The following is a 26,508-nucleotide window of genomic DNA, read 5'->3' on the forward strand; positions in this document are numbered from 1 at the left end:
AAAAATCGCCTACATAATCAAATGAATTGAATTGAACTGAAAACTCTGAGTGAGGTATTGAGTTGAGGGGCTACGCAAACGAGGATTCTAGAAGTGTTGAACCACCGTGCTCTTAAAACGGCCATTGGCTGGCACTCTGGAATACTGTAGTTTTCAGACAGGTTTACAGAAACTTGATGCGGTGACAGCAGAAGCTGATTTTTTGAACTGACAACTGACGTAGGTATTTCTCAAAATGCTTTTATAGGAATTGTTTTTCCAAACTCAAACCAGAGCACTTTTCAACTTTTCAATAACATGGTGAGGCTAAGAAAGCGGTAAATCAAGTAGACGAGCTGGAGTAACAATTAAACTAAGTTTAACTGATGGAGGCACTGTTGATAAGAACTGGCTGTCAGTCCTTATCATATCTGTGTTCTTGCAAATTGAGTTTCTATGCATTCTGTCGTAACATTACAAAAAAAATTTTTTCAAAAAACAAGGCTCGAATGCAAAAGTTAAATGAAAAGTTGGCAAACAAAGCAGTTTCTCAGAAGGTAAAAAAGACAATTTTGTCAAGGACAACCAAAAATTTTCATGCTTTTTAAATTTTTCGCCGATGATTTTTTAGGGCCATGTACGCCAATTAGAAAGCGATGTAAAACAAATTCGTTTTGTGTTTTATGTTTCTTTCAGGGTACATTTTACGGGTTTTTGATTAAATTGAATGATATTCAATACTCGCGGTCGGTCATACAACTCACTCTAGTGTTAAACCTGACACTGTGTTTTTGTTAATTTCCCAGAATTTTTTATGGTCCATGAGTACAACCTAAGAGTCGTCGGCAAAAATTGAATTATCTAAATATCCTATGTTTTTTTCAACTCTAGCTGATTATCTAGCGTTTGAATTGTTTCCGCGACACGGGGTGGGTCAACTGGATAACCTTGTTGAGTTCTGTCTTCTGACGCTTTGACGAAGCTTCCATAAACAATTAAAGAGGTGCACTGTACGCGCAATGGGTGTATTTGTACAATTTTTGGTGTTGCGAAAAATTTGATTAGCTTTATTTTTTATATTTTGAGATTTAAAGTGATATTTAAAAATTTTTTCCTAAAGAACGGTGCATTAGTGCTCGATTAGATTTCAAAACAAATGGGCGGCTGTTTTTTGCAATACTCTAACTGTAAAGTTCTTCCAAAAAAAGTACATGGTTCGGAGATGGTTTTGTTCCGAGCGCATTTAGAGACAAACCATCTCAGTGTGTTGTATAGGGCAATTGGTCTGAGCCCTTCGTCTATCTCTCCGCCTACTCCTTGTCTGTTCCTCTGTCTATGAACCTTCCGTCTAGCTTTGCACAAGAAAACTTTCCATTTAAACCAATAAAGTCCTTTTTGAACGGATCCTGAGAAGATCAGGATAAAAGAGTTCCTCAAAGTTTTGAAGATCTTGTTTGTAAAACGATTCGCCATTGAGAAGTGATTTTTCTCTCGCAAGTCTAAATCTCTCGCAAGTCTAATAAATTTTTTTTGGACATAGCAAAAGACCTGAACCCCTAAGAAGTTTTCTTATGCAAAGCTAGACGGGAGGTTCATAGACAGAGGAACAGACAAGGAGTAGGCGGAGAGATAGACGAAGGGCTCAGATCAATTGCCCTATACAACACACTGAGATGGTTTGTCTCTAAATGCGCTCGGAACAAAACCATCTCCGAACCATGAACTTTTTTTGGAACTTTTTCGAGTTCGATTATTGCGAAAAACAGCCGCCCATTTGTTTTGAAATCTAATTTAGCACTAATGCACCGTTCTTAAGGAAATAATTTTTAAAACTCATTTTATATCTCAAAATAAATAAATAAATTTAATCAAGATTTTCGCAACAACCAAAATTGTACAAATTCATCCATTGCGCGTGCAGCGCACCTCTTTAATTGTTTCTGGAAGCTTCGTCAAACCGTCAGAAGACAGAACTCAACAAGGTAATCCAGTTGACCCACCCCGGGTTGCGGAAACAATTCAAACGCTAGATAATTAGCTAGAGTTGAAAACAAATATATGATATTTAGATGATTCAATTTTAGCCGACGACTGTAAAGTTGTACTCATGGACCATAAAAAAGTTCTGAGAAATTAACAAAAACACAGTGTCAGCTTTAACACTAGAATGAGGTGTATGACTGACCGCGAGTAATGAATATCATTCAATTTAATCAAAAACCCGTAAAATATACCCTAAAAGAAACATAAAACACAAAACGACTTGGTTTTACATCGGTTTCTAATTGGCGTTTATGGCCCTAAAAAATCCTCGGAGAAAAAATTAATCAGCTTGAAAAGTTTTAGTTGTCCTTGAAAAGATTGTCTTTTTACCTTCTGAGAAACTGCTTTGTTTGCTAACTTCTCATTTAACTTTTGCGTTCAAGCCTTGTTTTTTGAAAAAAATTTTTTTGTATTGTTACGACAGAATGCATAAAAAATCAATTTGCAAGAACTCAGATGTGATAAGGAGTGAAGGTCAGTTCTTATCAACAGTGCCTCCAGCAGTTAAATTTAGTTTAAGTTTTACTTCAGCTCGACAACTTGATTTACCCGCTTTCTTAGCCTCAGCATGTGATTGAAATTTTGAAAAGTGCTCTGGTTTGAGTTTGGAAAAACATTTCCTATAAAAGCATTTTGAGAATTTTTTACGTCAGTTCAAAAAATCATCTTCTTCTGCTGTCACCGCATCATGTTTCTGTAAAACTGTCTGAAAATTACAGTATTCCAGAGTTCCAGCCAATGGCCGTTTTAAGAGCACGGTGGTTCAACACTTCTAGAATCCTCGTTTGCGTAGCCCCTCGACTCGATTCCTCACTCAGAGTTTTCAGTTCAGTTGAAATCAGTTCATTTCATTCTGATTATAAAGGCGATTTTTCATCTCTTCCGATCAACTCGTGCTGTATTCCTTTAAATTTCTTCATTTCGAATGTAATGATTCCAGTTTATCTCCAAAAATTGTCCAGTATATTTTTGAAACCATTCGTTGTTGAAGAATTTATGACTTCACTTGGCAGTGCATTCCAATCTGTTGCTGCTCGAATTGTGATGTAATGTTTTCGTACTTCTAGACTGGCCTTTTCAATAAAACTTTGCTGTCGTTTGTCCTAGTTTCTAGTTTGTTTAGGTTAAACATTTCTTTCGTCATTTTCGTCAAAAATTTATAGAGATCTAAGTAATGACATTGACGTCAAAACTCTGCAAAAGGATCTTAAGAATCTCAAGAGTGATCAAACAACAGGCTTCTAAAATTCAACGAAGACAAATGTGTCCAAATGACTATCCGGCTTGCGAAATCTATCCATACTGCAAGAAGTCACTGGCTACATCAGAATCAATTGGAGACGGTAGAGGAAGAAAAAGATCTGGGAGTTACAATTGATAGAAAACTTTCATTTGAGTTGCACATTTTCGCAAAAGTAAAATGGGCCAGCTCAGTATTTGCCATTTTCAAGAAGAATTTTGTAAGATTGGCAAGACCTGTTTTTCTGAATATAGAATATATACAAGAAACTCATTCGACCTCATCTTGATTTTTGTAACCAAGTATGTCCTCCGCGATTGAAGAAACAGGTAACATTGATAGAAAATATTCAATGACCGGCAACACGAAAGGTTATTGGAATACAGCTTTAGGCTATAACTAGCGATTGCAAAAACCAGATCTACCGTCACTTGAGTACCGTAGAAGACGAGGAACAATGAATGAAAAGTTGAAGATTCGATACGACCCTTATGATCCGAAAATGACGAAAGAAACGTTTGACCTAAACAAACTAGAAACTAGGACGAACGACAACAGGGTTTATTGAAGAAGGCCAGTCTAGAAGTACGAAAACATTTCTTCACAATTCGAGCTGCAAGAGACTGAAATGCACTGCCAAGTGAAGTCATAAACTCTTCAACAACGAATGGTTTCAAAAATATACTGGACAATTTTTGGAGATAAACTGGAATCAATACATTCGAAATGAAGAATTGAAAAGGAAAAGAGCACAAGCTGATCGAAAGAGACGAAAAATCGCCGATATAATCAGAATGAATTGAACTGATTTGAACTGAACTGAATATTCTGATTGAGGTATCGAGTCGAGGGGCTAAGCAAACGAGGACTCTAGAAGTGTTGAACCACCGTGCTCCTAAAACGGCCATGGGCTGGCACTATGGATTACTGTAATTTTCAGACAAGTTTACAGAAACTTGATGCGGTGACAGCAAACGCTGATTTTTTGAACTGACGTAGATATTTTTCAAAAATTGTTAAGGCATCGCGTTTTTCCTATATCTTCTCAAAAAGTGGCCGTGGTAAAGTGCATTGTAATGTTATCATGATCTCAAGGAAAAACATCAATGGTCTATAAAAGATATTCGACATTATGCCAAAAATTAATGTAACGCGACGACAATCCAAAATGCCTTGTTTTTTCAAAACTAGATTTTAAGATTGCCTTTAACTCTCTAAATAGAGAAACAATGCTGAATCATTTTTATTCAAATCGCCGCGAATTGTATAATTACACCCATTGCTCATATAGTAAGCTTAGTTACTTTTTGTACGGAAGCTCTGTCATTATGTCAATTCAGACATTAGTCAAACATTTGGAGTCGAAACTAACATCTGGTATTTAGATGATGGAAATTTAGCCGACGATTATAGGGTAGTACTCCGGGACCTTAAAAACATTCTGAAATTGGAACAAGTTTATGACCTGAGCTCGAACATTGAGAAGTACGAATTTTGTTTTTTGGGACCGACTACGAGTACACAGTATAATTCAATTTTAACACAATTTCGAAAAATATGCCCCATAATATAAATAAAAACAAAAAAGAACTCCTCATTTTAGATTCTCGAATCGGCGAACTTTGCCAAAAAAAATTGCTCGACGAAAAAATTAGGGAGCTTGAAAAAATCTCGGATGTCATTGACAAATTAGACGCCCATTATGGTTTTTACCTCCTGAAAAATTGCTTTAGCATGCCAAAACTCCTACATTTTTTGCGTACGAGCTTTTGTTTTTTGTAAAATGATTTTTTGGAACGCTACTACAAATAACTCAGAAACTCGTTATGCAAGGTCACTAATGTGAAAATAGATGATAACCAGTTTTTACAAGCAGTTCTCCCGGCAGCCAAAGTTCGCTTGGGCGTTTCTTCCGCTCGTCTACTCGCTTTACCCGCTTTCTTAGCCTCAGCAGTAGGAGCGAAAAATTCCTTGAGCAAAATTTTTGGTTTGGAGCATGTGGATGGAACCTATGATGTTGCGCTTCAACGGTGGTTTGAGCTTGGACAAAAAGAAAAAGCTCCGGAAAATGAAATCCAAAAAAATTGGTTAGAGCCAATTTTTGAAGGCTGACTTGATTTTACGACTCGAACCAACGGACGTAAAAAGATTCAACGCGTTCCAAGATAGATTTGGCTACCATTGGTTGAACGTCATCCCGTGCAAAAATTTAAAGTTAAAACTGTTAAACCAACAACTCAGATTTGTGATAGGACTTCGGTAGCTGAATAGTCGTTACCGAAGATGAATGGAATGGTCTTTCTTGCCTCAAAAGTGCAGGGAGATTCTGAATGCCCTTATAAAGCAGAGATTGTTTCGTTTCACATTTTGTCTGTTTTAGAACCATGACACCTCTACAGGACCAATCAGAAGCGACCAGACGCTCGTTCCATGGGCTGTTGGTCAGTAGCTATTGTGAGATGTAACGGTAGTAGACTCCTTAGCTCCTTGTAGGATTAATGCCGGGTCTGTATTTAACCCTGGTACGGTTGCCGCTGAAGCGGAAGAGCGACAAATGACAAGTATAAAGATCTAGTAGATGATGGGTATCCCTTTCAACCGCTAGCTTTTGAGATTCAGGGCGAGGTCGGCCCCAGCACAGAAATGTTTAGCAAGCTTCGTAAGAACCTAAGCATATGCACTGAGGAACCCAGAGCAGGCAGCTTCTTAAAACAGAGAATCTCCCTGGCAATAGAGATTGTGAACGCCGCTTGCGTACTCGGAACAATAAATGACAAAACATATTTCGACAAAATTTTTTATTTGTAACTTTTGTATATTATATTTTCTCGTGTCGAGTTGCGTGCTCTTATCGAAGAAACGTAACCGGTATCGATTTTGATTGTAAGGAAATCAGCACCTGTCAAATTTTTTTATCATTATCATTTTCATATCTAAAAATTTCCAAGGATTTTGACTTGAATACGTGAATACGTGGTGAAGGGTCTCCTGACTGTTATCTCGGTTAATATTATACAAAAAAAAGAGAACATTATGCCATCATCAGTACACTGAAAAAAAATAACAAAGCTATACAAAATAAAAGCACCGTAAGAATATGTAAAAGCTAATTTAAGTTGCAAACAGATAGAACTGCAATTTTACAAGTTTTTTTGGAACAAGCCACTGGAATGTGGGACAATGTAACAACTATTCTGCATTAATAAGAATACAAAGTATATTCACAACAGAAAAATAATATAACATCAAAGTGATGGAAGTTTTAGTCTTGGCCGTTGTCGGTTCTCCATTTTCGGGTTCCCCTGAAGACTGTGGTAGCTGATCGTAGGAGTGAGAAAAAGTCTTCAGCCGGATTTCACTAATGGCATCAGAATATGGCGTATTACTCTTGTCGGATTAGTCTTAACGCTTCTTCTTGCCCAGAAATTGTCGCAGACAATGTCAAGACACGCTTCGTCAGATGAGTTCGCAGTACTCGGTTGGAGAATTTCACCGCTGAGAGGCTGCAAATGAGGCTCAAGGCCAACTTCTCGCAAACAGAATCTAAGGTACGGGCGAAAAAATTTCTAATCTCGTCATTTTGCTGCTCAACAAAACCTCCGGTTTTACAAATCATGGCGTGCTCCACATTGAAGGACTGGCCACAAACGCAATTGGTCGCAGGTTCTTGACAGGTAGGCAGTAGCACATTGCCCACGCATCACGAAAGTCACATTTATGGAGTGCATATCCCTTTTTTTCAATCGGAAGGGTATTCAGCCAATTGCAAGCTCCTTTCTCGTATGTTAACTCCAATATTTGTTTTTCGGAACTAGTGGAAACCAATAAAGTGTTCTGAAGATAATCTTCTGAACGTTCTCGCTTTTTTTCATAAGAACATGCTTCTGTTTCGCCTGCTCATGGCATGTGTCCACTGTTAATGATTGCTGTTCGTTTATGAGAATCATCAAAGGGGTAGCCAGAATAACAGAGCTCGTTAGCTCACCGGGGGTAGACATCACGGGGTTCTGAATGTCAAGTCCACCCACACTGCATGGGAGCCTCAATATGTCACAAGATTGCGATTACACGGAAGCCCCAACAGTGCATGGATAACTTGATTCTCGATGGTTTCCTCTAGGCAGTGCACATGATCACCGAAAGTGTCCACGGTACGGGCAAGAAAGTTCCACTTGTTCAGGAATCCAACAGTGAAACCAGCATAGGCTGCTTGCGGATGTATCGACGCAATTCCTGACAGTTTCTCAAGTTGTTTCCCGATTTTGTCATCGCGGTTGGTCAACAACTAGTTCTCATACTTTTTGCTCCCAAGTGGTGTGCCTAAATACTTGGCACCTATAGCAGTGATGACAACACCAGTTTCCTCAAATACAAGTTTCGCTTCATTCATTTAGTCAGGTTTGACAACTAAGATGGTCTTCTCTGCATTCGGGTAGTAACCTAAGCTCGGTCCCATCTGACAAAGAAAGTCCCACCAATGTCTTAATGCCTCAGTTTTCCAGCACCTCCAGCGTCATCCGCATACCAGATATGCTTACCACTGTTCACAGGAGCAGTGTAGATAAGCAGAGTAATGGAGAGGCCATAGACAACCATGGCAAACGGTTAAACTGAGTCTTTCCCTCTTCACCGGACAATTCTTCACCAAATACCAAAAAGCGTTAAAGATTGTGGGCAAATCTTGACACAAGTTGGCAGCTGTACTGGATGTTATGTAGAACTACTCTGCGGTTAAGGAGGTTAAAGGCATTTTCTGCGTCTACCAGAAGAATTCCGTCACTGTCAGAACCGTTGAAGAAGTTTCTTATAGAATGAATAGAGGCATCAATACCACTCTTATGACCAGCAGTGAGTTGTAGGGGACCAGATGACAGCTCCATTTCAGTTGAAAACTTCCTGCAAACAGTCTTACCAATGATGCGGTGCATAACTTCCCCAGTGCCGATTGGGCGGACACCAGGATAATTATCGAGAAGAAGAAGAAGAAGAAGAAGAAGAAGAAGAAGAAAGAAAAAATTCCCTTGAATAATTTAAAGCAAAAATTAAAACAACAATCTCAAGTCAAGATCGACAGTTTGAGCAAGTGCACTTCAAGAACCATGGACACGAGTTCACTTGATCAAAAGTTGACACAGTTCTCTCTAAAAGTAGTTCCTTGACTCTTCTCTTGAAAGACTCGAGGGGAGCGAAGATGTCTACACCAAGACGGATCAACGCGTTGACCGATTTCTCAACGCGATGAAAAAAGAACTTCTCAGTCTGTCACTTCTTTGCTGATTGAGTTGTGCAGATGATGGTGGATTTCCGGCGGGTGGTCACCTTAAAAAAGAAAAACGTAGAAAACGGCAATTCTGTAAGGCCTTGTAACGTTTTGTAGAACAGTAACACATAGTTGAAAATAAGATGCTAACAGATAGGCAGAGTTTTTCTGAGAAGTAACTGGTCTTTATAGGGTATTGAACCAATAACCCATTTCAGACACTTTCGATTGAAACTTTCAAGTTTTCGGATCTAAAATAATGGAAGAAACCAAAGAGGGGATGCATAAAAAAGCATACTCTTTATACACATGTTATCAAGCATGAGGTTGGTGGATTTAGAGGCAGTGAAAAGAAAATTGCGCCTGAGGAAATGAAGTGACTTGTTACATGAAAACAGCTTATTTTTGATATGTATCATCCAGTTCAAGCCATCCGAGACAAGTTGAGGCAGTTATGTCCTGGTCGTTGACCATCACATGACGAGGAAAATTGCCTTTGAAAACATTGAGACTGCACTTATTGTGATTGACCGATAAATCATTTGCAAAACAACAGTTTGTATAAGACTCAATATCTTGCTGTAGAGAAGTTATATCAGTAGAAAACAACTTTGAATCATGTAACAACTATGACAATTGTGTAACAAGTTTGACAAAGGCGTCGGTTTTTTTGTAATGAGGAAGGGCACCTACGAGACATCAATAAGGAGTTGTTGGCTAATAAGTGAGAATCTCTACCAAAGGGTGAGGTCCACTGGGGGCAGCCCGCCAGGCTTTATGGGTTGGCGAAATTTGCATAAAGTGAATAACCCATTAAGACCGGTCCTCTCCTTGCCTGGTAGCTCTTATTATAACTTGAACAAGGTTCTTGCAAAGTTTTTCGAGAAAATTGAGGGCGCAAACATCGAAACCAACTCACTAGATTCGAGAGAAATCTTAGAGAGCACTAGTAATGAGCCCAATGAAAATTTGATATCTCTAGATGTGAAGAGTTTGTATACAAATGTTCCACTGAGAGAAGCAGTAGACAAAGCTTTGAGAAAACTGTATTCGCAACGGCCCCAAGATGCTGCCTTGAGGAACGCCACTAGAACAGGACGTGGATTGGAAATGTGCGCATTTATGAAGAAGAAGAAGAAAGAACACTTGAATTACTATACAATAAAAAGCCGAGGCATCAGTGTAGCAAAGTGTAAATAATAAAGTTGGTTATAAATTCATTGGTTACATCAAACAAAAACAAAACATCAGAAAACAAGCAATAAACAAAACAAAAAAAAACAAAATCGGTTACAGTTCGGAAATTGGTTGATTAAAGTATATGAAGTTTCGGATACTATAGAAAATTAAAGATTTAAGAATTAGGAACAAGCTGGTAATAAAACTTTACAAACAATTTTACAGATAGTCCAATTATACAACGTATATACAGAGTATATACAGTTTCTCTTTCAAGCAATGTGTGAAAAATTAAACTGAATTAAAAAATATAGAACTAGCAAAAACGGTAATCACGCCACGTATTTGTATTAGTACATATAGGATTGTTTCTCAATTCACTCACGTAAAATTCTTTCAATTTTTTCTTGAATTCTGTTTTCAATTTTTCTAAATTGCGCAAAATTATGGGCAGTGAATTCCATTTTTTAGAAGTCAAATGAAAAAATGATTTTTGTAGAGAAGCAGTCGAACAATGTTTGTCAAAAATAATTTGTTTCGTTCTTTCGTTGAGCCTATAATTGGCAGTCGGTAGTCTCAGTGTATTTTCAAAAGCCTTCTTTTTGTTTGTAAGATATTGGTATAAGTATGTTATACACTTTAACTCAATTCTTTTCTCGATTCCAATGAACGATTTGCTAATGCGAAGAAGGGAAGAAGATTTAAAATTCGATCTGAAATATGTTCTTTTTAGCGCCCAGTTCAACTGTTTCTCCAGAGATAGCATCAAAGTAGCATTAATTTGTTGTAAAAAAATTGCTGAATAATCTAAATGTGATAAAACAAGACAATGAAGCAAGGCAACTAATGATAATGTCGGCAGTTGTTGTCCAATTGTATCAATAGTTTTAATCCCTTGGGCCATTTTTTGGAGAATTGTTTTGATTTGAGCATGAAAAGATAAACTTGAATCAAGAATTATGCCTAAATATTTGCATTCTGATTTTTTTGCTACATAATGCCCACTAATTACTAGTTTATCAGTATCCACATTTTTGCTATCATTTTTTTGACAAAATGTTATAAATTCCGATTTAGATGCATTCAGATTCAATTGGTTCTCTGCAAAAAATTCCGTTAGATTATTGAGTGATTTTTGCAATCGATTCAAAGCATCCTCAGAAATTATAGAAGAGGAAAAAACCATACAGTCGTCAGCATATTGAACTAAAGTACAACCCTCATATAATCGCTCTTGTATGTCATTAACATAAATATTGAACAACAACGGACCAAGTACCGTTCCTTGTGGGACACCTCGTTTTATTTCAATCCAGTCTGAAAAAATTCCATTGACGTTTACTCTTTGAATACGTTTGTTTAGGAAGCTAGCAATTAAAGCATTTGCTCCATTTGAAAAACCGAGAGAAAGCATTTTTTCAATTAAAACTTCATGCGAAATAGAATCAAAAGCCTTGGACAGATCTAATAAAGCTGCATGTACGATTTTTTTTGAATCTATTTGATTTCGAATACTTTCTGTCACATAAACAAGAGCATCTTGTGTTGAAATGTTTTTGCGAAATCCGAATTGAAATGGTGTCATTATTTGAAATTTGTCAAGATGTTCTGTTATTTGGGCATGTAAAATTTTTTCAAAAATTTTAGAAAAAGCACAAGTTATTGATATTGGCCGATAATTTTTTGCATCCATTGGGTCATCTTTTTTGAACAAAGGGGTTACGTTTGCTTTTTTCAGTTCGATCGGGAAAATGTTCTCATCTAAGCAAGTATTTATGACAAAAGTTAAATGTGGAACTATAACTGATTGACCGTCAATGATTGCCCAAGCAGGTACGGTACAAGGTCCGAGAGGTTTTCCAACATTGATTTTTCGAACTATATCAAAGCATTGCTTCACTGTAATGTGTTGAAAATGAAAAGATGCAGATTCAGAGGCAGATTTGTTGTAATTCGGAGGCTTTTTAGCGCCGAAAAATTCGCCTAAGTTTGAAAAAATATAATTTAAATGATTGGCAATTTTTTTGTCTTGGGTTATCATTTCACTGAAGGAATTTCGTAGAACTGTAATTCGATGGTTGCCAGAACATGTACCTCTAACTTGGTTAATATATTTCCATTTTTGTTGGATAGTGCTGAGAAGTGAAAAACAATTTTTTGAATGATCGAATTGTTTACTTCTAATCAATTTGCTCATTTGATTACGTAAAAACTGGTACTTTGACCAATTATCGCTTGTGCTTTGACTGCGATATGATCTGAGTGAATTCTGTTTCTTAGTCAACAATTGCTGACATTCTGAATCGAACCATTCCGTTTTCAACACGTTTTTTGGTTTAAAATTACGAACAAACTTTTTTTCGATAGGAGCATGTTGCTGTAGAGCACAAGAAATTAAATAAATCATCGTCGAGAACATGTTTTGTGCGTCTGTACATTGATATAAGAGATACCAAGGAAGAGCGGAGAGTGAATTGCAAAATTCATTTTTCTGATAATTTTTCTTATTGAAAGTCGTAATTATCCTCGGTAAAATTTTGCCGCATTTTATATCCGTCAAAATAAATGAAGCAAAATGGTCGGTTTTATAAGGTGTATCAAAACAAAACTCAAAGCCGTTTGTTTCATAGTCACTGATTATGTAGTCGATATGAGTTTTTGTTGAGGAACTAATTCTGGTCTCATCGTTTGGACAAAAAACCTTCAATCCATATGGAATAATTATAGAATCTAAATTTTCTTTTTCTTTGCTATCCAGATAATTTATGTTATAATCACCCAAAAGCGTAATTTTATTAGAAACTGAAAAAGCATTATCTATGTTAAGCGTTAATTGTTCCAAAAAATCAATAAAGTTTGATCTGCTTGGGTTATAACACAAATTAACTAACATTTTTTCTTTACTCGAAATGTTAAATGTAGATTTGCACTCAACCCACACTGACTCATATTTTTCTTTATCAAATAAATTTAGATCAGGCCTCAATTTCGGAGCCAATTTGACTGGTATATATAACAAAACGCCACCGCCTTTCTTTTTTACCGCTGATTGCCTATCATATCTGAACATCGCATGCGTTCTAGGTTGGAAATTCCATAAATTGTCACTATCTTCTTTTTTAAGCCACGTTATACGAACACACTGTGATCGGTTACAGAGATACGACGAAAAAAGTAACAAGAAATCATGATCGAAACGAGAGCAACAAGGCGACTGGCAAGAAGGGCCTCAACGGATGACGGATCCGTATGTGTCTTGCAGAGTTTGCTGGACATCAGGGCAAGAGCTGAGCAAAGATCATTCACCCGCATTCTGCAATAATAAGTGTTGTTATTTAATCATAGCAACTTTAATCATCTCCTTTTTTTAATCGTTAACACTTCCATATCAAGTAAACTTCTAGGATTTTGACTGCAACATATGATGAAGTGACTCCTGTGTAACCTCACTTTTGACCTTCTGATTATTTTATCACTTACATATCTAGAATGTTCCTAAAATTGTGGTTGAAATACGTGATGAAGAGACTCCTGACTGTTACCTTGGTTACTATGGTAGTTATGACCTTCTAATTATGCCTGAAAAAAAAACAGCCATTTTGTATAATAATTAAAGTGTTTTTTTTTTCTGTTTTTTTTCTTCAAATTATCTGGAAAAATTTATCCTTCAGAAAAGATGTCGAATACTGCTAACGGTGACTCTATGTCTGAACAGTCTTCGTCTGCTCTTGTGGTAGAGGACAAAGCTTTCCACGGAGGTCAAGATTGGATGACAACTGAAAATTTAATAGCCGATTTTAGCGTAACAACTGGCATCATGGGACCTTGTGAAGAGGCTCTATCTTTTCTGGATGGCAATCTTCATAAGATTCACCATTATCCAGCCCTAGATCAAGAGCCGTACAGGAGTGAATTGAGATCATGGCTTGGCCTGAAGGTAATAAGGCATCTGAAGGCATAATTACCCGCATTCGAAGGCATCTCATATAATGCACAGTCCGGAGCACATTCACATCCCGCTTACCCTCCCCATACTCTCCCCTACCCGTAGCTCCCTCGTTTTTCAACATTGACTAAAATGGGGAAAAAGTCACCACTGATGACCTTGCTGTGATAAAGTAACCCTTTAAATGATAATAAGTACGCCTTCATACATTAATTGTACACAATATTTACCTAAGGTCAGTCTGGTTCCCCAATATGCCATTAGTTAAGCCTGTAGACACAGCATTTCTACTGTCTATCAAGGCCCTTAAAACGCAACATCAAGTAAGATCAGTCTGGATCCCCGCTATCTATGTTAAAATGAGTAAATAAGATGAAAACTAACCTGATATTTTATCGGAGGTTGGGATTAACCCGGGAAACGTAACTCTAAGGGTATAGATACATCAGGGTCGAATGAAAATCCATCTCACAATTTAAAAAGAAAGCGGTTTCAAATAAGGTTTCCACCCACCTTACTAAAAAAACGCAGTTTGAAACACGCAAGAAAGTATTGAGACCCATCTTTTATACTTGCTTTGTAGCAGGACCCAACTCTTTTACTTGTTCCACCAAGTCAATCAGAAAACGCAATAGGCATGGGTTGTTTTCAGAATTACTCTAACCCTTGCCTCTCTTTGCCGAAAGGTAATTTGCTCAAGGTCAAAAAAGCGTAAAATTGAAGCTGAAGAAACTTAACAGCGAAGAAATGAAAAACAACGCTGTAAGCATGGGTTAATTTTGACTTCTAAATCTCAACTTGGAGAATTATCTGCAAATGCATTCACTGTAACAACTGGAAAAAACTCGAAACACAAACTTAACTTGATGAAAACATGTAAATGACGGGACTCATAAACCCTTGGGAAGCGTGACTTCCCAGAAGCCTCAACTACTACTACTACTACTATATAAAGACAAATCTCAACTAGACGTAATACTATGTAATCAACCCGTAATATTAGCATCCGTGAAAGTAGACAACCGACTGAAATCTGTATACACCACCGATTATCCACCCTACCACACGAAACTAAATCACAACTTGAAACGTTCATTTTCGAAAGCAAACTGGGAGGCCATAAATCAATTTATCATTGAAAACCCGTTTAACCCGTACTCTTATAGCAATGTTCATTTCATGACCGAATTGTGGTACCATTGCTTAGTTGACATAATCTCTAAACACGTTCCTAGGAAATCTAAACATAAAAGCTCATTAGCACAAATTAAAATATCTTGAAAAATAACTTGAAAAGAGATTAACCGAAGATCAGAGATCATATGAAGAAGCTCTCTTTATCAACATAAACTTCTCAAAACTGCTAAATTACCTCAAAAGTCAGAGAATCTTAGTCTATACCTGGTGAAATTTTCTATCGGAAATCTTCTATTGAAGAAACTCAGCTGTTCTATCTCTAAATTTTTGTATTTATTATTTATTGCGATAGCTAATAAATGCATCTTTCCATCAACATGCAAAGTAAGTGAAATTGTCACCATTTTCAAAACAAGACAAACTAGCTTCCAATTACCGCCCAATAAGTCTAACGTCACTTATTCTAAAACACTAAAGTCTAAAGTGTTAGAAAAATTATTGTTCGACAAAATGATAACCTCATGATCTCAATTGAAACAAATTATGTGGCTTGTCTCTACTCAGATCTCAAGAAAGCGATCGACAGGGTTAACCATTGGATTATTATTGAAAAGCTTGGAAGTTTTGGTTTTGCAGGCCCATGCTTGAAATTATAACAAAATTACCTGTATAATAGAAAGCAAACCATTCGAATCGGACGAGCAGTCTCTGATGTTTTGCCCGTATACAGCGGTGTACCTCAGCTGTCGATTCTCGGATCTTCGATGTTCATCCTTTGTATAAGTGACCTAACCGAGTGCTCAATGTCGGCAAGCTTTGGCTATGCTGATGATTACAAATTTGTATCGAATAACCCTGTAGAATTAAATATAGACACAAAAAGATAATGGAATTGGTGCACCAAAAAATCTATGGAACGAACTATTTCAAAAACTATAATAAATAGCATTAAGTCAATAATACAATAATCGAGGAAATAAATGTAATGAAAGACCTTAGACTCATAATCACTAATGATTGGAACTGGACAGAAAATGCAAAAACAAGATCAGCCAAAGCTCTAAAGGCGTTACACTCGCTTGAAAGGTAATTCTCGAAATTAACAACCAAGCATATAAAAAAGCATACAAAAGGTATGTCGCCCCGATTGTAAGCTATGGCTCACCTCCATGGAAACCTTTAAAAATGATTTTAAAATCATCGAAAGTGTGCAAAGGAAAGCAACAGCTTGGATTTCAGGCTAATCATGGTTACAAAGACCGAATGGTTCAACTTAAGATCTTACCGCTGTCACTTGATCATGAACTACACATTCCTACTTCAAAGAATTTTCAATGGCAAAACAGACCTGAGGGAAAATTTTATTTAATTAAAGAAAAAGGACAAACAAGACATTTGAACTTGAAAAAATATGAAAGCACTAAATTTAGACTTCGGAAATCAGAATTGTATTAATTCCAACGCGCGCGACGAATCTTATTAAAGACTATTTGAAATATGACATCGAGTGCGAAAACATGAAAGACATCCTAACGAGTTTATACTGGACATTTTTTAAAGAGCATTTCAGTGAAGTAAGTTCGTGCTTATAGAAGATTGAATGCAATTGCACAAACTGTATTCACTTAAAACTAAATTTTTGATTTGATTCAAAACTTGATGACTGAGAAATGACGTTTTTTGTGATTTTTTTTGTCAAAAAGTTTTCTGAAAGCTCAAATTTAAGTTTTTTGTCTCCAGAGTTTGAAATTTCTACCCCTGTAGTTAGGCGCAGTCAAAAGACTTTCAGAGGTTGTGAATTTTGCGTCCGAACTTGACTGCTCAAATCTTTGTAGTTTTTGAGGTATGCCGTTTCTTATTGATTTTCTAAAAAAATTTCCGAAAACTTGAATTTAGAGTTTCGCAAAAATTAAAAACCCAGCTATGTTGTAGGGTTTTGTGAGAGTACTCTCAACATGCAAATTTTGCGTCTAAATGCGACTGCTCGATTGTTTTTTTTATTTCTGAGACGTGACGTTATTTCATCTCATTTTGGAGTGTTTCCAGAGAACTAAGATTGAATTTAAAAAAACTTCCATAAAAACCGATTTTACAAAATTTGAAATTAGAAAACCTGTAATCACGTGCTGCCAGAGTACATTCAAAGGATGCAGATCTTATTTCCAGTATTTGCGGTTTTCTATAGTGTTCTTAGAAACTTAGAGACGTGGTGCAGTCAGAGTACGTTCAGAGGTTGCGAATATTGCGTCCGAACTTGACTGCTCAAATCATTGTAGTTTTTGAGATATGCCGTTTCTTATGGATTTTTGAAAAAATTTCGGAATACTTAAATTTGAAATTTCGCAAAATTTAAAAAAAACCAACTCTGTAGTAGCGTATTGTGAGAGCACTCTCAAGAGTTGCAAATTTTGCGTCTAAATGCGACTGCTCAATTGTTTTTTTTTATTTCTGAGACGTGTCGTTATTTCATATCATTTTAAATTGTTTCAAAAAAGTCAGATTTAATTTAAAAAACCTTGAAGAAAAACCTAAAAATTTGAAATTACCAAACCTGTAAACAGGTGCTGTCAGAGTACATTCAAAGGATGCAGATCTTATTTCCAGTATATGCGGTTTTCTATAGTGTTCTTAGAAACTTCAGAGGTTGCGGTGGTACGTTCAGAGGTTGCGAATCTTGCGTCCGAACTTGACTGCTCAAATCTTTGTAGTTTTTGAGATATGCCGTTTCTTATGGATTTTCTAAAAAGTTTCCGAATACGTAAATTTGAAGTTTCGCAAAATTTAAAAACCCCAACTCTGTAGAAGGGTGTTGTGAGAGCACTCTCAAGAGTTGCAATTTTTGCGTCTAAATGCGACTGCTCAATTGTTTTTTTTATTTCTGAGACGTGACTTTGTTTAATCTCATTTTGAATTGTTTTAAAGAACTAAGATTGAATTTAAAAAACCTTGAATAAAAACCTATATACTAAATTGGAAATTACCAAACCTGTAAACAGGTGCTGTCAGAGTTCATTCAAAGGATGCAGATATTTTTTCCAGTATATGCGGTTTTCTATAGTGTTCTTAGAAACTTAGAGTCGTGGCGCAGTCAGAGTACGTTCAGAGGTTGCGAATCTTGCGTCCGAACTTGACTGCTCAAATCTTTGTAGTTTTCGAGATATGCCGTTTCTTATGGATTTTCTTAAAAATTTCCGAATACGTAAATTTGAAGTTTCGCAAAATTTAAAAACCCCAACTCTGTAGAAGGGTATTGTGAGAGCACTCTCAAGAGTTGCAATTTTTGCGTCTAAATGCGACTGCTCAATTGTTTTTTTTTATTTCTGAGACGTGACTTTGTTTAATCTCATTTTGAATTGTTTTAAAGAACTAAGATTGAATTTAAAAAAACCTTGAATAAAAACCTATATACTAAATTTGAAATTACCAAACCTGTAAACTGGTGCTGTCAGAGTACATTCAAAGGATGCAGATCTTATTTCCAGTATATGCGGTTTTCTATAGTGTTCTTAGAAACTTAGAGACGTGGCGCAGTCAGAGTACGTTCAGAGGTTGCGAATCTTGCGTCCGAACTTGACTACTCAAATCTTTGTAGTTCTTGAGATATGCCGTTTCTCATGGATTTTCTAAAAAATTCCGAAAACTTAGTTTTGAATTTTGGAAAAACTAAAAAACCCCAACTTTGTAGTTGGGTATTGTGAGAGCACTCTCAAGAGTTGCAAATTTTGTGTCTAAATGCGACTGCTCAATTGTTTTTTTTTTATTTCTGAGACGTGACGTTATTTCATATCATTTTAAATTGTTTCAAAAAAGTAAGATTGAATTTAAAAAACCTTGAAGAAAAACCTAAAAATTTGAAATTACCAAACCTGTAAACAGGTGCTGTCAGAGTACATTCAAAGGATTCAGATCTTATTTCCAGTATATGCGGTTTTCTATAGTGTTCTTAGAAACTTCAGAGGTTGCGGTGGTACGTTCAGAGGTTGCGAATCTTGCGTCCGAACTTGACTGCTCAAATCTTTGTAGTTTTTGAGATATGCCGTTTCTTATGGATTTTCTAAAAAGTTTCCGAATACGTAAATTTGAAGTTTCGCAAAATTTAAAAACCCCAACTCTGTAGAAGGGTGTTGTGAGAGCACTCTCAAGAGTTGCAATTTTTGCGTCTAAATGCGACTGCTCAATTGTTTTTTTTATTTCTGAGACGTGACTTTGTTTAATCTCATTTTGAATTGTTTTAAAGAACTAAGATTGAATTTAAAAAACCTTGAATAAAAACCTATATACTAAATTGGAAATTACCAAACCTGTAAACAGGTGCTGTCAGAGTTCATTCAAAGGATGCAGATATTTTTTCCAGTATATGCGGTTTTCTATAGTGTTCTTAGAAACTTAGAGTCGTGGCGCAGTCAGAGTACGTTCAGAGGTTGCGAATCTTGCGTCCGAACTTGACTGCTCAAATCTTTGTAGTTTTCGAGATATGCCGTTTCTTATGGATTTTCTTAAAAATTTCCGAATACGTAAATTTGAAGTTTCGCAAAATTTAAAAACCCCAACTCTGTAGAAGGGTATTGTGAGAGCACTCTCAAGAGTTGCAATTTTTGCGTCTAAATGCGACTGCTCAATTGTTTTTTTTTATTTCTGAGACGTGACTTTGTTTAATCTCATTTTGAATTGTTTTAAAGAACTAAGATTGAATTTAAAAAAACCTTGAATAAAAACCTATATACTAAATTTGAAATTACCAAACCTGTAAACTGGTGCTGTCAGAGTACATTCAAAGGATGCAGATCTTATTTCCAGTATATGCGGTTTTCTATAGTGTTCTTAGAAACTTAGAGACGTGGCGCAGTCAGAGTACGTTCAGAGGTTGCGAATCTTGCGTCCGAACTTGACTACTCAAATCTTTGTAGTTCTTGAGATATGCCGTTTCTCATGGATTTTCTAAAAAATTCCGAAAACTTAGTTTTGAATTTTGGAAAAATTAAAAACCCCAACTTTGTAGTTGGGTATTGTGAGAGCACTCTCAAGAGTTGCAAATTTTGTGTCTAAATGCGACTGCTCAATTGTTTTTTTTTTATTTCTGAGACGTGACGTTATTTCATATCATTTTAAATTGTTTCAAAGAACTAAGATTGAATTTAAAAAACCTTGAAGAAAAACCTAAAAATTTGAAACTACCAAACCTGTAAACAGGTGCTGTCAGAGTACATTAAAAGGATGCAGATCTTATTTACAGTATATGCGGTTTTCTATAGTGTTCTTAGAAACTTCAGAGGTTGCGGTGGTACGTTCAGAGGTTGCAAATCTTGCGTCCGAACTTGACTGCTCAAATCTTTGTAGTTTTTGAGATATGCCGTTTCTTATGGATTTTTTAAAGAAATTTCCGAATACGTAAATTTGAAGTTTCGCAAAATTTAAAAACCCCAACTTTGTAGTTGGGTATTGTGAGAGCACTCTCAAGAGTTGCAAATTTTGTGTCTAAATGCGACTGCTCAATTGTTTTTTTTTTATTTCTGAGACGTGACGTTATTTCATATCATTTTAAATTGTTTCAAAGAACATAGATTGAATTTAAAAAACCTTGAAGAAAAACCTAAAAATTTGAAATTACCAAACCTGTAAACAGGTGCTGTCAGAGTACATTCAAAGGATGCAGATCTTATTTCCAGTATATGCGGTTTTCTATAGTGTTCTTAGAAACTTAGAGACGTGGCGCAGTCAGAGTACGTTCAGAGGTTGCGAATCTTGCGTCCGAACTTGACTACTCAAATCTTTGTAGTTCTTGAGATATGCCGTTTCTCATGGATTTTCTAAAAAATTCCGAAAACTTAGTTTTGAATTTTGGAAAAACTAAAAAACCCCAACTCTGTAGTTGGGTATTGTGAGAGCAATCTCAAGAGTTGCAAATTTTGTGTCTAAATGCGACTGCTCAATTGTTTTTTTTTTATTTCTGAGACGTGACGTTATTTCATATCATTTTAAATTGTTTCAAAGAACTAAGATTGAATTTAAAAAACCTTGAAGAAAAACCTAAAAATTTGAAACTACCAAACCTGTAAACAGGTGCTGTCAGAGTACATTAAAAGGATGCAGATCTTATTTACAGTATATGCGGTTTTCTATAGTGTTCTTAGAAACTTTAGAGGTTGCGGTGGTACGTTCAGAGGTTGCAAATCTTGCGTCCGAACTTGACTGCTCAAATCTTTGTAGTTTTTGAGATATGCCGTTTCTTATGGATTTTTTTTAGAAATTTCCGAATACGTAAATTTGAAGTTTCGCAAAATTTAAAAACCCCAACTCTGTAGAAGGGTATTGTGAGAGCACTCTCAAGAGTTGCAATTTTTGCGTCTAAATGCGACTGCTCAATTGTTTTTTTTATTTCTGAGACGTGACTTTGTTTAATCTCATTTTGAATTGTTTTAAAGAACTAAGATTGAATTTAAAAAACCTTGAATAAAAACCTATATACTAAATTTGAAATTACCAAACCTGTAAACAGGTGCTGTCAGAGTACATTCAAAGGATGCAGATCTTATTTCCAGTATATGCGGTTTTCTATAGTGTTCTTAGAAACTTAGAGACGTGGCGCAGTCAGAGTACGTTCAGAGGTTGCGAATCTTGCGTCCGAACTTGACTACTCAAATCTTTGTAGTTCTTGAGATATGCCGTTTCTCATGGATTTTCTAAAAAAATTCCGAAAACTTAGTTTTGAATTTTGGAAAAATTAAAAAACCTGAACTCTGTAGTTGGGTATTGTGAGAGCACTCTCAAGAGTTGCAAATTTTGCGTCTAAATGCGACTGCTCAATTGTATTTTTTTATTTCTGAGACGTGACGTTATTTCATATCATTTTAAATTGTTTCAAAGAACTAAGATTGAATTTAAAAAACCTTGAAGAAAAACCTAAAAATTTGAAATTACCAAACCTGTAAACAGGTGCTGTCAGAGTACATTCAAAGGATGCAGATCTTATTTCCAGTATATGCGGTTTTCTATAGTGTTCTTAGAAACTTCAGAGGTTGCGGTGGTACGTTCAGAGGTTGCAAATCTTGCGTCCGAACTTGACTGCTCAAATCTTTGTAGTTTTTGAGATATGCCGTTTCTTATGGATTTTCTTAGAAATTTCCGAATACGTAAATTTGAAGTTTCGCAAAATTTAAAAACCTCAACTCTGTAGAAGGGTATTGTGAGAGCACTCTCTAGAGTTGCAATTTTTGCGTCTAAATGCGACTGCTCAGTTGTTTTTTTTTTATTTCTGCGACGTGACTTTGTTTAATCTCATTTTGAATTGTTTTAAAGAACTAAGATTGAGTTTAAAAAACCTTGAATAAAAACCTTTATACTAAATTTGAAATTACCAAACCTGTAAACAGGTGCTGTCAGAGTACATTCAAAGGATGCAGATCTTATTTCCAGTATATGCGGTTTTCTATAGTGTTCTTAGAAACTTAGAGACGTGGCGCAGTCAGAGTACGTTCAGAGGTTGCGAATCTTGCGTCCGAACTTGACTACTCAAATCTTTGTAGTTTTTGAGATATGCCGTTTCTTATGGATTTTCTTAGAAATTTCCGAATACGTAAATTTGAAGTTTCGCAAAATTTAAAAACCCCAACTCTGTAGAAGGGTATTGTGAGAGCACTCTCAAGAGTTGCAATTTTTGCGTCTAAATGCGACTGCTCAGTTGTTTTTTTTTATTTCTGCGACGTGACTTTGTTTAATCTCATTTTGAATTGTTTTAAAGAACTAAGATTGAGTTTAAAAAACCTTGAATAAAAACCTTTATACTAAATTTGAAATTACCAAACCTGTAAACAGGTGCTGTCAGAGTACATTCAAAGGATGCAGATCTTATTTCCAGTATATGCGGTTTTCTATAGTGTTCTTAGAAACTTAGAGACGTGGCGCAGTCAGAGTACGTTCAGAGGTTGCGAATCTTGCGTCCGAACTTGACTACTCAAATCTTTGTAGTTCTTGAGATATGCCGTTTCTCATGGATTTTCTAAAAAATTCCGAAAACTTAGTTTTGAATTTTGGAAAAATTAAAAAACCTCAACTCTGTAGTTGGGTATTGTGAGAGCACTCTCAAGAGTTGCAAATTTTGCGTGTAAATGCGACTGCTCAATTGTTTTTTTTTTATTTCTGAGACGTGACGTTATTTCATATGATTTTAAATTGTTTCAAAGAACATAGATTGAATTTAAAAAACCTTGAAGAAAAACCTAAAAATTTGAAATTACCAAACCTGTAAACAGGTGCTGTCAGAGTACATTCAAAGGATGCAGATCTTATTTCCAGTATATGCGGTTTTCTATAGTGTTCTTAGAAAATTCAGAGGTTGCGGTGCGGTGGTACGTTCAGAGGTTGCAAATCTTGCGTCCGAACTTGACTGCTCAAATCTTTGTAGTTTTTGAGATATGCCGTTTCTTATGGATTTTCTTAAAAATTTCCGAATACGTAAATTTGAAGTTTCGCAAAATTTAAAAACCCCAACTCTGTAGAAGGGTATTGTGAGAGCACTCTCAAGAGTTGCAATTTTTGCATCTAAATGCGACTGCTCAATTGTTTTTTTTTATTTCTGAGACGTGACTTTGTTTAATCTCATTTTGAATTGTTTTAAAGAAATAAGGTTGAATTTAAAAACCTTGAATAAAAACCTATATACTAAATTTGAAATTACCAAACCTGTAAACAGGTGCTGTCAGAGTACATTCAAAGGATGCAGATCTTGTTTCCAGTATATGCGGTTTTCTATAGTGTTCTTAGAGACGTGGCGCAGTCAGAGTACGTTCAGAGGTTGCGAATCTTGCGTCCGAACTTGACTACTCAAATCTTTGTAGTTCTTGAGATATGCCGTTTCTCATGGATTTTCTAAAAAATTCCGAAAACTTAGTTTTGAATTTTGGAAAAATTAAAAACCCCAACTCTGTAGTTGGGTATTGTGAGTGTACTCTCAAGAATTGCAAATTTTGCGTCTAAATGCGACTGCTCAATTCTTTTATTTTATTTCTGAGACGTGACGTTATTTCATATTATTTTAAATTGTTTCAAAGAACTAAGATTGAATTTAAAAAAACCTTGAATAAAAACCTATTTACAAAATTTGAAATTACCAAACCTGTAAACAGGTGCTGTCAGAGTACATTCAAAGGATGCAGATCTTATTTCCAATATATTCGGTTTTCTATAGTGTTCTTAGAAACTTAGAGACGTGGCGCAGTCAGAGTACGTTCAGAGGTTGCGAATCTTGCGTCCGAACTTGACTACTCAAATCTTTGTAGTTCTTGAGATATGCCGTTTCTCATGGATTTTCTAAAAAATTCCGAAAACTTAGTTTTGAATTTTGGAAAAATTAAAAAACCCCAACTCTGTAGTTGGGTATTGTGAGAGCACTCTCAAGAGTTGCAAATTTTGCGTCTAAATGCGACTGCTCAATTGTTTTTTTTTATTTCTGAGACGTGACGTTATTTCATATCATTTTAAATTGTTTCAAAGAACTAAGATTGAATTTAAAAAACCTTGAAGAAAAACCTAAAAATTTGAAATTACCAAACCTGTAAACAGGTGCTGTCAGAGTACATTCAAAGGATGCAGATCTTATTTCCAGTATATGCGGTTTTCTATAGTGTTCTTAGAAAATTCAGAGGTTGCGGTGGTACGTTCAGAGGTTGCAAATCTTGCGTCCGAACTTGACTGCTCAAATCTTTGTAGTTTTTGTGATATGCCGTTTCTTATGGATTTTCTTAAAAATTTCCGAATACGTAAATTTGAAGTTTCGCAAAATTTAAAAACCCCAACTCTGTAGAAGGGTATTGTGAGAGCACTCTCAAGAGTTGCAATTTTTGCGTCTAAATGCGACTGCTCAATTGTTTTTTTTGTTTCTGAGACGTGACTTTGTTTAATCTCATTTTGAATTGTTTTAAAGAACTAAGATTGAATTTAAAAACCTTGAATAAAAACCTATATACTAAATTTGAAATTACCAAACCTGTAAACAGGTGCTGTCAGAGTACATTCAAAGGATGCAGATCTTGTTTCCAGTATATGCGGTTTTCTATAGTGTTCTTAGAAACTTAGAGACGTGGCGCAGTCAGAGTACGTTCAGAGGTTGCGAATCTTGCGTCCGAACTTGACTACTCAAATCTTTGTAGTTCTTGAGATATGCCGTTTCTCATGGATTTTCTAAAAAATTCCGAAAACTTAGTTTTGAATTTTGGAAAAATTAAAAAACCCCAACTCTGTAGTTGGGTATTGTGAGAGCACTCTCAAGAGTTGCAAATTTTGCGTCTAAATGCGACTGCTCAATTGTTTTTTTTTATTTCTGAGACGTGACGTTATTTCATATCATTTTAAATTATTTCAAAGAACTAAGATTGAATTTAAAAAACCTTGAAGAAAAACCTAAAAATTTGAAATTACCAAACCTGTAAACAGGTGCTGTCAGAGTACATTCAAAGGATGCAGATCTTATTTCCAGTATATGCGGTTTTCTATAGTGTTCTTAGAAAATTCAGAGGTTGCGGTGGTACGTTCAGAGGTTGCAAATCTTGCGTCCGAACTTGACTGCTCAAATCTTTGTAGTTTTTGTGATATGCCGTTTCTTATGGATTTTCTTAAAAATTTCCGAATACGTAAATTTGAAGTTTCGCAAAATTTAAAAACCCCAACTCTGTAGAAGGGTATTGTGAGAGCACTCTCAAGAGTTGCAATTTTTGCATCTAAATGCGACTGCTCAATTGTTTTTTTTGTTTCTGAGACGTGACTTTGTTTAATCTCATTTTGAATTGTTTTAAAGAACTAAGATTGAATTTAAAAACCTTGAATAAAAACCTATATACTAAATTTGAAATTACCAAACCTGTAAACAGGTGCTGTCAGAGTACATTCAAAGGATGCAGATCTTGTTTCCAGTATATGCGGTTTTCTATAGTGTTCTTAGAAACTTAGAGACGTGGCGCAGTCAGAGTACGTTCAGAGGTTGCGAATCTTGCGTCCGAACTTGACTACTCAAATCTTTGTAGTTCTTGAGATATGCCGTTTCTCATGGATTTTCTAAAAAATTCCGAAAACTTAGTTTTGAATTTTGGAAAAATTAAAAAACCCCAACTCTGTAGTTGGGTATTGTGAGAGCACTCTCAAGAGTTGCAAATTTTGCGTCTAAATGCGACTGCTCAATTGTTTTTTTTTATTTCTGAGACGTGACGTTATTTCATATCATTTTAAATTATTTCAAAGAACTAAGATTGAATTTAAAAAACCTTGAAGAAAAACCTAAAAATTTGAAATTACCAAACCTGTAAACAGGTGCTGTCAGAGTACATTCAAAGGATGCAGATCTTATTTCCAGTATATGCGGTTTTCTATAGTGTTCTTAGAAAATTCAGAGGTTGCGGTGGTACGTTCAGAGGTTGCAAATCTTGCGTCCGAACTTGACTGCTCAAATCTTTGTAGTTTTTGTGATATGCCGTTTCTTATGGATTTTCTTAAAAATTTCCGAATACGTAAATTTGAAGTTTCGCAAAATTTAAAAACCCCAACTCTGTAGAAGGGTATTGTGAGAGCACTCTCAAGAGTTGCAATTTTTGCGTCTAAATGCGACTGCTCAATTGTTTTTTTTGTTTCTGAGACGTGACTTTGTTTAATCTCATTTTGAATTGTTTTAAAGAACTAAGATTGAATTTAAAAACCTTGAATAAAAACCTATATACTAAATTTGAAATTACCAAACCT

The 26,508-nt window shown here is 35.8% G+C and overlaps 2 protein-coding genes across 2 annotated transcripts in view; one reads left to right on the forward strand and one right to left on the reverse strand.

Annotated features, from left to right (window-relative positions):
• The window catches only part of LOC134839803 (AP-1 complex subunit mu-1-like), a 379,140-nt gene that overhangs the window by 156,882 nt on the left and 195,750 nt on the right, over positions 1-26,508 (reverse strand). The window lies entirely within an intron of this gene.
• The window catches only part of LOC134839022 (histidinol-phosphate aminotransferase-like), an 86,636-nt gene that overhangs the window by 54,148 nt on the left and 5,980 nt on the right, over positions 1-26,508 (forward strand). The window contains exon 2 of the mRNA XM_063854414.1: positions 13,371-13,638. Coding sequence (XP_063710484.1) covers positions 13,378-13,638 — 261 coding nt within the window. The 5' untranslated portion in view covers positions 13,371-13,377. The remainder of the gene's footprint in view (positions 1-13,370; positions 13,639-26,508) is intronic.

Source organism: Symsagittifera roscoffensis, chromosome 2 (assembly GCF_963678635.1).
Source record: "Symsagittifera roscoffensis chromosome 2, txSymRosc1.1, whole genome shotgun sequence".
NCBI lineage: Eukaryota > Metazoa > Xenacoelomorpha > Acoela > Convolutidae > Symsagittifera > Symsagittifera roscoffensis.